The 12,744-nt window shown below is 35.9% G+C and overlaps 1 protein-coding gene across 30 annotated transcripts in view; it reads right to left on the bottom strand.

The window, feature by feature from the left end:
* The window catches only part of LOC122301154 (mediator of RNA polymerase II transcription subunit 15a-like), an 88,786-nt gene that overhangs the window by 43,383 nt on the left and 32,659 nt on the right, over positions 1 to 12,744 (bottom strand). For 5 of the 30 annotated variants that reach the window (XM_043112278.1, XM_043112280.1, XM_043112277.1 and 2 more), the window contains exons 4-9: positions 7,611 to 7,728; positions 5,962 to 6,073; positions 5,711 to 5,831; positions 4,377 to 4,494; positions 2,813 to 2,924; positions 2,551 to 2,671 (exon numbers count right to left, since the gene is read on the bottom strand). The exons of 1 other annotated variant lie outside the window; for it this stretch is intronic. In XM_043112278.1, coding sequence (XP_042968212.1) covers positions 2,551 to 2,671; positions 2,813 to 2,924; positions 4,377 to 4,494; positions 5,711 to 5,831; positions 5,962 to 6,073; positions 7,611 to 7,728 — 702 coding nt within the window. Of the gene's footprint in view, positions 1 to 2,550; positions 2,672 to 2,812; positions 2,980 to 3,834; positions 3,951 to 4,376; positions 5,282 to 5,710; positions 5,832 to 5,961; positions 6,129 to 7,039; positions 7,144 to 7,610; positions 7,767 to 8,556; positions 8,729 to 10,901; positions 11,266 to 12,744 lie in introns of those variants that run through there. 24 more of the 30 variants (XM_043112285.1, XM_043112283.1, XM_043112290.1 and 21 more) reach the window with 20 other exon arrangements.

Below are 12,744 nucleotides of genomic sequence, written 5' to 3' on the forward strand. Positions count from 1 at the left end.
GTCAAGGTCTGTGCGAGACCATTGATTCCCAGTGCAGTGGGAGATGTGTTGCCCTATGTAGATGTGTTGATTAAGGGCATTGTACGTGATGAACTAAAGTTATGCATCACTTTAGTTAGTCTTCTAAGTTGAAGACATGAGCTGTAAAATTGTATAAGGGATCATGCTGGAGATAGAACTCGGCATGTTGAGAACCAGTCTCCAAGTTGGAGATTGGTGTGATTGTAGGATTATGGAGCCTGGTTTGAAAGCTGTAAAGGCACCAAGCAGATTATTTGCTCGGATGTGGCTAGAGCGAAGCAGATTGTTCGCTCGGATGAGCCTAGAGCGAAGCTCAGTTTGCTCAAGGTGTACATGAGTGCGGACTCATGGACTCAAGCAAAAGAAGAATCCTAGAAAGTTGAGATTGTGCAATTGAGCACTGGTAAATCTCCTCTGAAGAAAATCTCTTGTAAGCTCCGTGGATGTAGACTATGCTGATGCATTTGAAGATGCATTTGGAGAGGCATCTGGATATCCATTTGAAGACGTACCTGAAGATGCATGTGATAGCGGATCTCTCATGGCTGACAAGCATTCAAAGAAAGAGGTGAATTCATTTGAAGAATGAATCAGTTTACAAGCAGCCTGGTATGGCATACTTGGGTGGAGGGGGTGATTGTTGAATCAACCCAAGTATGAAGGGCTGCACATGTGCACCGTTTCTTCCTTTGTTGTATTAGGCACCGTAATTCTGCAGCAAATGTGGACCAAGAGAGCTCTTGATCAAGCTGCACCGAAATACACCTCCCTCTTGGTCAAGAAACGTGGGAGCTTTGTCCCCCATAATTTCTCCTATAAAAGGAGATGAATTCTGAAGAGAAACCTATCCTCACTGCGGTGAGAGATCAAGGGCAGTGGGTGAGGAAAGGAAGAGGGACGTGAGAGAGAGAAATAGAATTTTGTAGATTTTCTGAAAATCTTGTACAAATTCTATAAAAGAGGCTCCAGTGGACGTAAGCAATTTGCTGAACCACTTTAAAATTGTTTTGTGTGATTTTCGGACAGGTTAGAGGCTCAACAAAACTAAGATAATTTTGAAAAATAGCTTTTATAATAAAGAAGTGCTATCGTCGTAAAAAAATTTTATAAATATAAATTTATAAATTGACGTGATTTAATATGATATATTAATTTATTTTATAATAAAAATAGATTTACAATATAACTTATTACATCAAATTATGTTAATTTATAAATTTATTTTTATAAAATCTTTTATGATTAAAATATTTATTTTTATGAAAATATGATGCTTGGAAAATCACATAAAGGTTGAACAAGTTTTAAACTTAAATAATTCTTTCCAACAGTTCATTAATTTGGTCTCAGACAATGTAATTAATTTAAGAAATCCTACCTGACGAGTATAACTGTATAAGTTTACAGTTTTGACTTTGGGAGGTACTTTTGGTTCAACTTGTGATTTTGTTCACAAACATGCTTAATTTATATAGAGTAATGCCATTTATTGTTGTGGAGTTGTAATCACCGCATAAATTTTTAAAAAAAATATAGAGTCTATTATTAAAAAATTAATATATTTTTTTCATATGAATCTCATATTTATTCACTTTTTTCTAAATGATTACATAGTACTTACATACCTCGCAACTACAAGTATACTTTTTCATTCATATATAATTCATGAAGAGATGATTTTTTCTTTGTATCATATTGATACTTGCAAGCTGTATTAATAGATGTTGAATATCTCTCTTTAGAAATGCAAGTTTCCTAAATAGAAGAGAAGTAGACCAAATTGGCACATACAGCTCATCCTAAGAATATGTTCCCATTGAATTACGTAGCTTCCGGGAACTTGTTATTCAGATAATTCTAATCTACTCGATCATGTCTCGTATGGTTCTGCACACATATTATTTTTGTAGTTAAATATGAAACTCAAATCACTCGACTGCACATTGGTATTCTGGCCGACAACACTTAGATAGAAGTCTGGTTTAAACTAGAGGCAGGAGGCAATGCAGATGGTAAAGTTGGAGTGGCTTGAACTCCAGCAAATGAAACATTATTCTGAATGTTCAGAGACAACAGTTGCCGTGATCGTGACGGATTGGCTGACAGTGGGACAGGAAGTAGTTGGCATTACATACCAGGCATCCCTATTTCATGACCCTCGACGGCCCCCAAACCCAAACCCGTTTGGGATTTTGACAGAAATCGAATCATGGGACATTCACCACTGGGTTACATATCTCAGTCCATGCGCTGCCGAACTCCTCAATGACTTGCCCGACATTCTGCAAGGAGCCTCGAGATTTGGTGGGTCTTCAGCGAATACAGATTTGAAAAAATCCATGACGGAAGTAAGGTATGTATGTATATCAAAAATCATGTCCACAATGAGAAAGGCAAGTATACGTAAATACAAAACACACGCGAACACATAGAAGAAACGTATGTGTGCATTGATCTAGAGAGACCAAGTGGATGGACTTATATATATATGTAACTAACATCATGCAAATCAATCTTTAATGGTTTTACCCAGATCTGGGGGCCTATTGCCATTGCCAGCAGAGTTGGACGGCAAAGAATTGGCTGGAGGATTCTGAGACTTCGTTTCCATTGGAAGCATCTTTAGAGATATTTTTCGTAGGTAGTCTCCCTGAAGAAATTACTAAAAAGATAAATAGCACGGGACTGCATAATGCAAATAGAAAACTATCTTTGGAGGTATTTTGTATTCTACATGATACTCTACATGTACATTAATCATGAAATGAAGGGACCAGCATGATGGATATACCTGACTTGTGGCAGCAGTAAAAGTCTTTTCCTCAAAACTGATAGCCATTTCCCTGAGTTCCTGTAAACCTTCTTGAGTAGAAAAGGGTAGATGCCTCTTCAGTGTATCCATTCTACCAACATAAGAGATATCCTTAATAAGTAACCAGCCATACAGGCACAAGGAAACTATTAACAGAACAGAATTCCAATTTAGTATACCATGCTGATAAGGCAGAACTAAAGCCAGAAAAATGTACAAGAGATAATACACATAATGTTCCAACCAATATTTCGAAGAGTACAGTGAACCACTCATTAGACACATGATAGCAAACCTTTCTTTCACATGATAGACCACCAAGTGTTCCTAAGCAGATTCTATTCCCAATAGCTTATTACGAAGATGTGTTAAAAGTCTTCATTTCTAACTTATAATATAGTGTTTGCCATTGTAATCCAACTCCTATAAACCAAAGCTAAGAAAATATATACCCATGTAAAAGAACACACGTAATGTCAGCCATAAATTCATTTCACAGTTGTAAAATGGTGATAAATAAATCAAGCTTCCACTATGCACACGCACTGTGAAGCATGTGTATTTGTGCATTTATTTGAGCCCTGCGATTTATGACACTTCAAGTGTAACCTCACTTACACCATCCATTGATGCCCTCATATCAACCATAAAAAATTGATTGCCTTGGCTGTCTACCACATCAACAGGGTTGCAGTTAGGGTGTTATGGGTAGAATTTTCCTTTATTTGAACTACAATAGTGAAATCTACACTTTTTTTTCATCTTAAACATCTTCCAATATTTGCAAATCAAACAACCTTGGTTCTGCATTTTGGGTTGTAAATTATTAATCTCAAGCTCCCCACGTCTTTCCAGCATTGTTTATTTGTTTTCAGTGATGCCCTTCACTTTTCTTTTAATTTGCAGTAATATTAAAAACCAAAAATGGATCTTACTAAGTCACACAGTATTGAAATCGATGCATGAAGAGTAAGTCAAAAGAAAGAAAATGAGAAACCAACCATTAGAACCACCTCCAATTAGTTTCGGGAGCTGAAGTTCTGTATTTGTAACAACACATGCACAGTCTTATAGCCACTGGTGTGTGCACCACACTCTTCACTTCTGATACCACAAACTAAAGAAGACATATAGTCAATCTAACAACAATTCCGATCATGGAAGTAACGTTCCCTATTTTCACATAAAGCAAGGGTGGTACGACCCATTAGTCATGTTTCTAGGAGTGGATATTACCTCCAGGGGATAGAGTAATTCGTGGGTTAGGCTAATGAGGCTATCACATTCCCAAGAGTGGTAACCATGAATTTAGGATACTCTGTTCCTTAAGCTGATTTTTTTTTTTTTTTTCACGTTCTTTATTTGATTTGATAAGAAAAAAAATGCTAACTTTAACAATAAACAAAAAAAAAAAAAAAAAAAAAAAGGAACCTTCAAATCAAACACACCCGTCAAAAAAAATGAAGAAAAAAAAAGAGAGAATAGAAAAGATCAGCAATTTATTCATCTATTTAAAAAAAAAAAAAAAAGGATAGAGATATACATTTTGCTGACAATTCTTTGCCGAGCATCGGGCTGCAATTCGGTCCTCCAATCGCGGGCGTCCATGGTGGGTTCTCCTACTCCTCCTCCACCTCCTATCGCTCCTACAGGGCCTTGGCCTGAGGTGGGCCTCCAATTATTGGAATCCATCAAAATTCTCTTAATAGTTTACAAGCAAATCGAACACCAACTTTTACAACGATTTAATCATGTTCATATTCAAATCGCTCAACTAGAAAGAGGTTATAGAAAATGAACACCGATTTGTTGAGAGAGAGAGAGAGAGGGGTGACGATGAAGCTTTGTGGGAGAAGCGGCTGATTGAAGCTCAGGAGGAGGTAAAGGTACACAAGGGAGGAAGGATGAGAGGAAGACGGACTAGGGCTGTGCTAAATTGGAACAGAAATATATGAGAAATTCTACTCGTCAGCCTACTGTTCATGCTGACACTGCACACCTTACATGTCTTTCTTTTATTCTTTTATTCTTTTTATTTACCTGCAGAAAGACGCCATTTAATGGTGGTGGTTACGGATGTCAAAAATTAAGTAGTCAAGGGCATCTCAAGTCATTTTAATGAAAACGAAAAACATAGTATGGCTCTGCTTTTGCGCAATCATCATGGCCACAAACCCCTCGGAAAGACTTGTACCAGAAAGAAAATTCTAAAAAAATCCGAGCGCCCAAAAACTTTAGAAAGAAACTCAATCCAAAGAGAAAATGGTGGAAACCTGGAAAATAGCAGCACATGAAAGTTCCTCCCGACAAGATTGAGAGATGCCAAAAATGGTGGAAATTGGAAGCTGTGGTCTTGATTTGATGAAGGAAAAAGCCCCAAACAAGTCAAAGAATGCAGATGAGAAAGGGCGAGAAAAGAGAGAGATTTCACAGGAAAGGGTCCCAAACCTAATCTACGGCTTAGAATTTAAGCTCTGTAGGGTACTATAATAATTAGGACTGCTGCCACTGTTTTTATCAGAATCGGATTAGAGATCAACGGAAAGGATCGCATTCTTAACTAGGGAGATGATCTGGGTGGTTCCTTTCAGTACATGTGCTGCCGAACTCATCAATGACTTGCCCGACATTCTGCAAGGAGCCTTGAGATTTGGTGGGTCTTCAGTGAATACAGATTTGAGAAAATCCACGACGGAAGTAAGGTATGTATGTATATCAAACATAATGTCCACAATGAGAAAGGCAACTATACCTAAATGCAAAACACACCCAAACACAGAAGAAAGGTATGTATGCATTGATCTAGAGAGGCAATTGGATGGACTTATATATATATGTGTAACTAATATCATGCAAATCAATCTTTAATGGTTTTACCCAGATCTGGGGGCCTATTGCCATTGCCAGCAGAGTTGGACGGCAAAGAATTGGCTGGAGGATTCTGAGACTTCGTTTCCATTGGAAGCAGCTTTAGAGATATTTTTCGTAGGTAGTCTCCCTGAAGAAATTACTAAAAAGATAAATAGCACGGCACTGCATAATGCAAATAGAAAACTATCTTTGGAGGTATTTTGTATTCTACATGTACATTAATCATGAAATGAAGGGACCCAGCATGATGGATATACCTGACTTGTGGCAGCAGTAAAAGTCTTTTCCTCAAACCTGATAGCCATTTTCCTGAGTTCCTGTAAACCTTCTTGACTAGAAACGGGTAGATTCCTCTTCAATGTCTCCATTCTACCAACATAAGAGATATCCTTAATAAGTAACCAGGCATACAGGCACAAGGAAGCTATTAACAGAACAGAATTCCAATTTAGTATACCATGCTGGTAATGCAGAACTAAAGCCAGAAAAATGTCCAATAGATAATACACATAATGTTCCAACCAATATTACGAAGAGTACAGTGAAGCACTCATTAGACACATTATGGCACACCTTTCTTTCACATGATAGACCACCAAGTGTTCCTGAGCAGATTCTATTCCCAATAGCTTATTAGGAAGATGTGTTAAAAGTCTTCATTTCTAACTTATAATATAGTATTTGCCATTGTTTTTTTTTTTTTTTTATAAGTAGTATTTGCCATTGTAATCCAACTCCTATAAACCAAAGCTAAGAAAATATATACCCATGTAAAAGAACACACGTAATGTCTGCCATAAATTCATTTCACAGTTGTAAAATGGTGATACATAAATCAAGCTTTAAATATGCACACGCACTGTGAAGCATGTGTATTTGTGCATTTATTTGAGCCCTGCGATTTATGACACTTCAAGTGTAACCTCACTTACACCATCCATTGATGCCATCATATCAACCATAAAAAATTGATTGCCTTGGCTGTCTACCACATCAACAGGGTTGCAGTTAGGGTGGTATGGGAAGAATTTTCCTTTTATTTGAACTACAATAGTGAAATCTACACTTTTTTTTTTTTTCATTTTAAACATCTTCCAATATTTGTAAATCAAAGAACCTTGGTTCTGCACTTTGGGTTGTAAACTATTAATCTCAAGCTCCCCACATTTCTTTCCAGCATTGTTTATTTGTTTTCAGTGATGCCCTTCACTTTTCTTTTAATTTGCAGTAATATTTAAAACCAAAAATGGATCTTACTAAGTCACACAGTATTGAAATCGATGCATGAAGAGTAAGTCAAAAGAAAGAAAATGAGAAACCAACCATTAGAACCACCTCCAATTAGTTTCGGGAGCTGAAGTTCTGTATTTGTAACAACACGTGCACGGTCTAATGGCCACTGGTGTGTGCACCACACCCTTCACTTCTGATACCACAAACTAAAGAAGACATATAGTCAATTTAACAACAATTCCGATCATGGAAGTAACATTCCCTATTTTCACATAAAGCAAGGGTGGTACGACCCATTAGTCGTGTCTAGGAGTCGGTATTACCTCAAGGGGACAGAGTAATTCGTGGGTTAGGCTAATGAGGTTATCACATTCCCAAGAGTGGTAACCATGAATTTAGGATACTCTGTTCCTTAAGCTGATTTTTGTCGTCATTTACGACACCTGAGAATAATTATTAACCATTGCCAGTTTTTTTTTTTTCTTTTTTTTTTCTCGTTCTTTATTTGATTTGATAAGAAAAAAATGCCAACTTTAACGATAAATTGAAAAAAAAAAACGGAACCTTCAAATCAAACACACCCGTCAAAAAAAATGAAGAAAAAAAAAAGAGAAAATAGAAAAGATCACCAATTTATTCATCTATTAAAAAAAAAAAAAGGACAGATATATACATTTTGCTGACAATTCTTTGCCGAGCATCGGGCTGCAATTCGGTCCTCCAATCGCCGGCGTCCATGGTGGGTTCTCCTACTCCTCCTCCACCTCCTATCCCTCCTACAGGGCCTTGGCCTGAGGTGGGCCTCCAATTATTGGTATCCATCAAAATTCTTTTAATAGTTTACAACCAAATCTAACACCAACTTTTACAACGATTTAATCATGTTCATATTCAAATCGCTCAACTAGAAAGAGGTTATAAAAAATGTACACCGATTTGTTGAGAGAGAAAGAGAGGCAACGATGAAGCTTTGTGGGAGGAGCGGCTGATTGCAGCTCAGGAGGAGGTAAAGGTACACGAGGGAGGAAGGCTGAGAGGAAGACGGACTATGGCTGTGGTAAATTGGAACAGAAATATATTTGACTTGATCAAATACTTATGTATCTATAATCTATTGGATTGCTTCGAAAGAGGTTTTCTTGACTCAAATTTCCCGTGGCTGGTATTTTGTTTTTGTGGAGAAATTCTACTCGTCAGCCTACATGTGTTTCTTTTATTCTTTTTTATTTTTCTTTACCTGCAGAAAGACGCCATTTAATGGTGGTGGTTACGGATGTCAAAAATGTAGTCAAGGGCATCTCAAGTCATTTTAATGAAAACGAAAAACATATTATGGTTCTGCTTTTCCCCAACAAAAATCCTTTATCCAGTTATTTTTATAGATTTCTCTGTACATTTCAGTAATAAAAAATTATGCGTTAAAAATAATTAATTCAACAAATTATATTAATAAAATGTATAAAAAATACGTAAACGTAAATGAATATAATATTACACTTTTCACAATCATCGTAGCCACAAAACCCTCGGAAAGGCTTGTTCCAGAAAGAAAATTCTAAAAAAATCCGAGCCCAAAAACTTTAGAAAGAAACTCAATCCGAAGAGAAAATGGTGGAAACCTGGAAAATAGCAGCACATGAAAGTTCCTCCCGATGAGATTGAGAGACGCCAAAAATGGTGGAAATTGGAAGATGTGGTCTTGATTTGATGAAGGAAAAAGCCCCAAACAAGTCAAAGAATGCAGATGAGAAAGGGCGAGAAAAGAGAGAGATTTCACAGGAAAGACTGGCTGAGCACCGACACAACCGGAGTCGGTATCTGGGTCGTCCGACTCCGACTCCGACTTTGTCGGAGGCCGAGTCCGACCTCCGACTCCGGCTCTGAAGGGTATATGCTCCGCTCCGGCTCCGGCTCCGACTTGTCGGAGCGGAGTCGGGACGGAGTCGGTGAGAAATCCTCAAAAAACCCCAAACGACGGATTCGGCGCAGGGGGAGGGGAGGGAATCAAAACCAAAAAATGAAAAAACAAATCAAAACCAAAACCAAATCCATAACAGAAAAGAGAAATCAAAGAATGAGAGAGAGTGATTCGGCGCAGGGGGAGGGGAGGGAATCGGGGGGGGGGGGGGAAGAGGGGGGGGGCCGGGAAACCTAATAATAAGGTTTTGAGATGAGAGGTGAGAGAGATCGGGATGAGAGGTGAGTGGTGAGAGAGGCAGAGAATCGGGGAGGGGAGGGAATCGGGGGGGAGAGAGAATCTGAGATGAGAGGTGAGAGAGGCAGAGAGGGATTCGCATTCGGCGCAGGGGGACTCGAAGCCTTCGGGAGGGAATCAGGGGGGAAGAAGAGAAAGGGGGGGCAAAAAGACCTAATAACAAACACTGAAACGGCTCCGTTTGGGGCTATTTTCACCCCAAACGGCGCCGTTTCAGTGACAGAAATCTGAAAAAAATAAAGGGTTGCGTGAAACGGCGCCGTTTCACGCAACCCAGTTTCCAATAACGGCGCCGTTTAAGACTTTCTACTTTTAAATTCTACTTCTAAACAATAAAAATAAATTAATAAATAATAAGTGAGTAAAAATATATTTTAAGTTAGTAAAAATAAAATTAAGTAACAATTTAATGTGTATTATTTAATTAACTCACTAAAAAAATCACTAGTTAATTATTACTTTATTAATTATTACTAACTTAGAGAGTTATATATTAGAAATTTGACAAATTTTTTTTTATTGTTGTTATATCCAAGGGAATATATTTAATAATTATGTAATTATATTGTGATATTAATTTAATATATATTAACTAATAGTATACTATTATATATTATATAAATATAGTTAATTAGTAAGTTAATATATAACTATATATATTATAGTATATAAGTATAACTATATATATTATATAAGTATAGTTAATTAGTAAGTTAATATATAACTATATATATTATAGTATATAAGTATAACTATATATATTATATAAATATAGTTAATTAGTAAGTTAATATATAACTATATATATTATATTATATAAGTACTCCTCCAATATATTATATAAATATAGTTAATTACTAAGTTAATATATAACTATATATATTATAGTATATAAGTACTCCTCCAATATATTATATAAGTATAGTTAATTACTAAGTTAATATATAACTATATATATTATATTATATAAGTATAACTATATATATTATATAAGTATAGTTAATTAGTAAGTTAATATATAACTATATATATTATAGTATATAAGTATAACTATATATATTATATAAATATAGTTAATTAGTAAGTTAATATATAACTATATATATTATATTATATAAGTATAACTATATATATTATATAAGTATAGTTAAGGTATAGTAACTTATATAGTAACTTATAGTAAATTAGTAATGTAAATTAACTATATAAGGTATGGTAACTTATATAATAACTATATTAACTTATAGTAACTTATAGTAAATTAGTAATGTAAATTAACTATATAAGGTATAGTAATTAGTAACTTATAGTGTAACTAATAACTATATTAACTTATAGTAACTTATTAACTTATAGTAAATTAGTAATGTAAATTAACTTATAGTAACTATATTAACTTATATTATTCATTATAATGTTTATAGATTATTATTTATTAGATGTTAATATATTGATAACAAATATTTTTATAAAATATGCACAATATCGGAGTCGGAGTTGGAGTAGAAGTCGGAGTCGGAGTCGGAGTCGGATTGGAAGTCGGAGTCGGAGTCGGATTGTAAGTCGGAGTCGGAGTCGGAGTCGGAGTTGGTGTGTCGGAGTCGGATCGGATCGGAGTCGGGACACCTCTACCTCCGACTCCGACTCCGACTGTCGGAGTCGGAGCGGAGTCGGAGCGGAGCCGGAGCGGAGTCGAAGTCGAAGTCAGATTTTTGGATTTCTGCTCAGCCTTAGGAAAGAGTCCCAAACCTACTGTACGGCTTAGAATTTAAGCTCTGTAGGGTACTATAATAATTAGGATTGCTACCACTGTTGTTATCAGAATCGGATTAGAGATCAACGGAAAGGATCGCGTTCTTAACTTGGGAGATGATCTGGGCGGTTCCTTTCAGTACAGTGCTGCCGACCTCGTCAATGACTTGCCCGACATTCTGCAAGGGACCTTGAGATTTGGTGGGTCTTCAGCGAATACAGATTTGAAAAATCCATGACGGATCTGATCGATCAATTGAGGTTTCTGTCTTCTGAGTACACACACAGACAGGTGGAGAGAGAAATTCTACTCGTCAGGTTCACTCTAAAATGACTTGAGATGCCGTTGGCTAGTAATTTTAGACCTCCGTTACCACCAACATTTTCTTTAAATTATGCTCTTAAGGGCCTGTTTGGCTTGGGAGAAAGTGAAAGGCAGATGCTTACTTTTCCAAAGTGGCATTCCTCGTGTGACTCTTGCAATAATAATAATAATAATAATAAAATGAGTCTTTTTATATATAAATAAAATCGTATATTAATTTATATATTAATATTAATTTTTTTATATTTAAAATTTAAATTAATATTATTTTTTATAAAATTTATTTTTTAATCAATTATAATTAATACTAATTATATATAAATAAAATTGTATTAATTTATGTATTAATATTAATTTTTTTATATTTAAAATTTAAATTAATATTATTTTTTATAAAATTTAATTTTTAACTAATCATATTAGATTAATATTAATTATACTTATAACTAAATTTTTTTTATTAAAATATATCAACGACATTAATTAATAAGATTGAACATGGCCTCTCAGAAAAGTAAAGAGGCATTCGAAAATCCGGCCACCTATGTCATAGGTTTTCGGGGGAATCTATTTGAGAAGAAAGGATTAGAAACCAACAAAAACAAAAAAATAAGGGGAGGGTCAACATGGCTTCTCAGAAAAGTAAAGAGGCATTCGAAAATCCGACCACCTATGTCATAAGTTTTCGGGAGAATCTATATGAGAATAAAGGATCAGAAACCAACAAACACAAAAAACATATAAGGGGAGGGTCCTATCATGGGCAATCCCATTCTCTTCTTTTACGTTCTCAGCTCACAGATTAACCATTCAAAGTAAAATGGGTCCAGCTTTGTATTAATAGATGTTGAATATCTCTCTTTAGAAATGCAAGTTTCCTAAATAGAAGAGAAGTAGACCAAATTGGCACATACAGCTCATCCTAAGAATATGTTCCCATTGAATTACGTAGCTTCCAGGAACTTGTTATTCAGATAATTCTAATCTACTCGATCATGTCTCGTATGGTTCTGTACACATATTATTTTTGTAGTTAAATATGAAACTCAAATCACTCAACTGCACATTGGTATTCTGGCCGACAACACTTGAGATAGAAGTCTGGTTTAAACTAGAGGCAGGAGGCAATGCAGATGGAAAAGTTGGAGTGGCTTGAACTCCAACAAATGAAACATCATTCTGAATGTTCAGGAACAACAGTCGCCGTGATCGTGATAGATTGGCAGACAGTGGGATAGGAAGTTAGGCACTAGTTGGCATTACATACCAGGCATCCCTATTTGATGATGCCACCCCTGGACAGCCCCCAAACCCAAACTTGTTTAGGATTTTGACAGAAATCGAATCATGGGACATTCAACATGTTGTGAGCTGGTCGGAGACAGAGATGATTCTAAATAAAGGAGAGACAAAATTTAACGTAGTTCGACAATTGCTTACGTCCACAGCTGCTGTAATTTCACTATGAAATAATTTTTACAAAAAACCTCTCTTGTAAACTCTCTCTGCTCACCC

This window comes from Carya illinoinensis, chromosome 2, assembly GCF_018687715.1.
Source record: "Carya illinoinensis cultivar Pawnee chromosome 2, C.illinoinensisPawnee_v1, whole genome shotgun sequence".
Classification (NCBI taxonomy): Eukaryota; Viridiplantae; Streptophyta; class Magnoliopsida; order Fagales; family Juglandaceae; genus Carya; species Carya illinoinensis.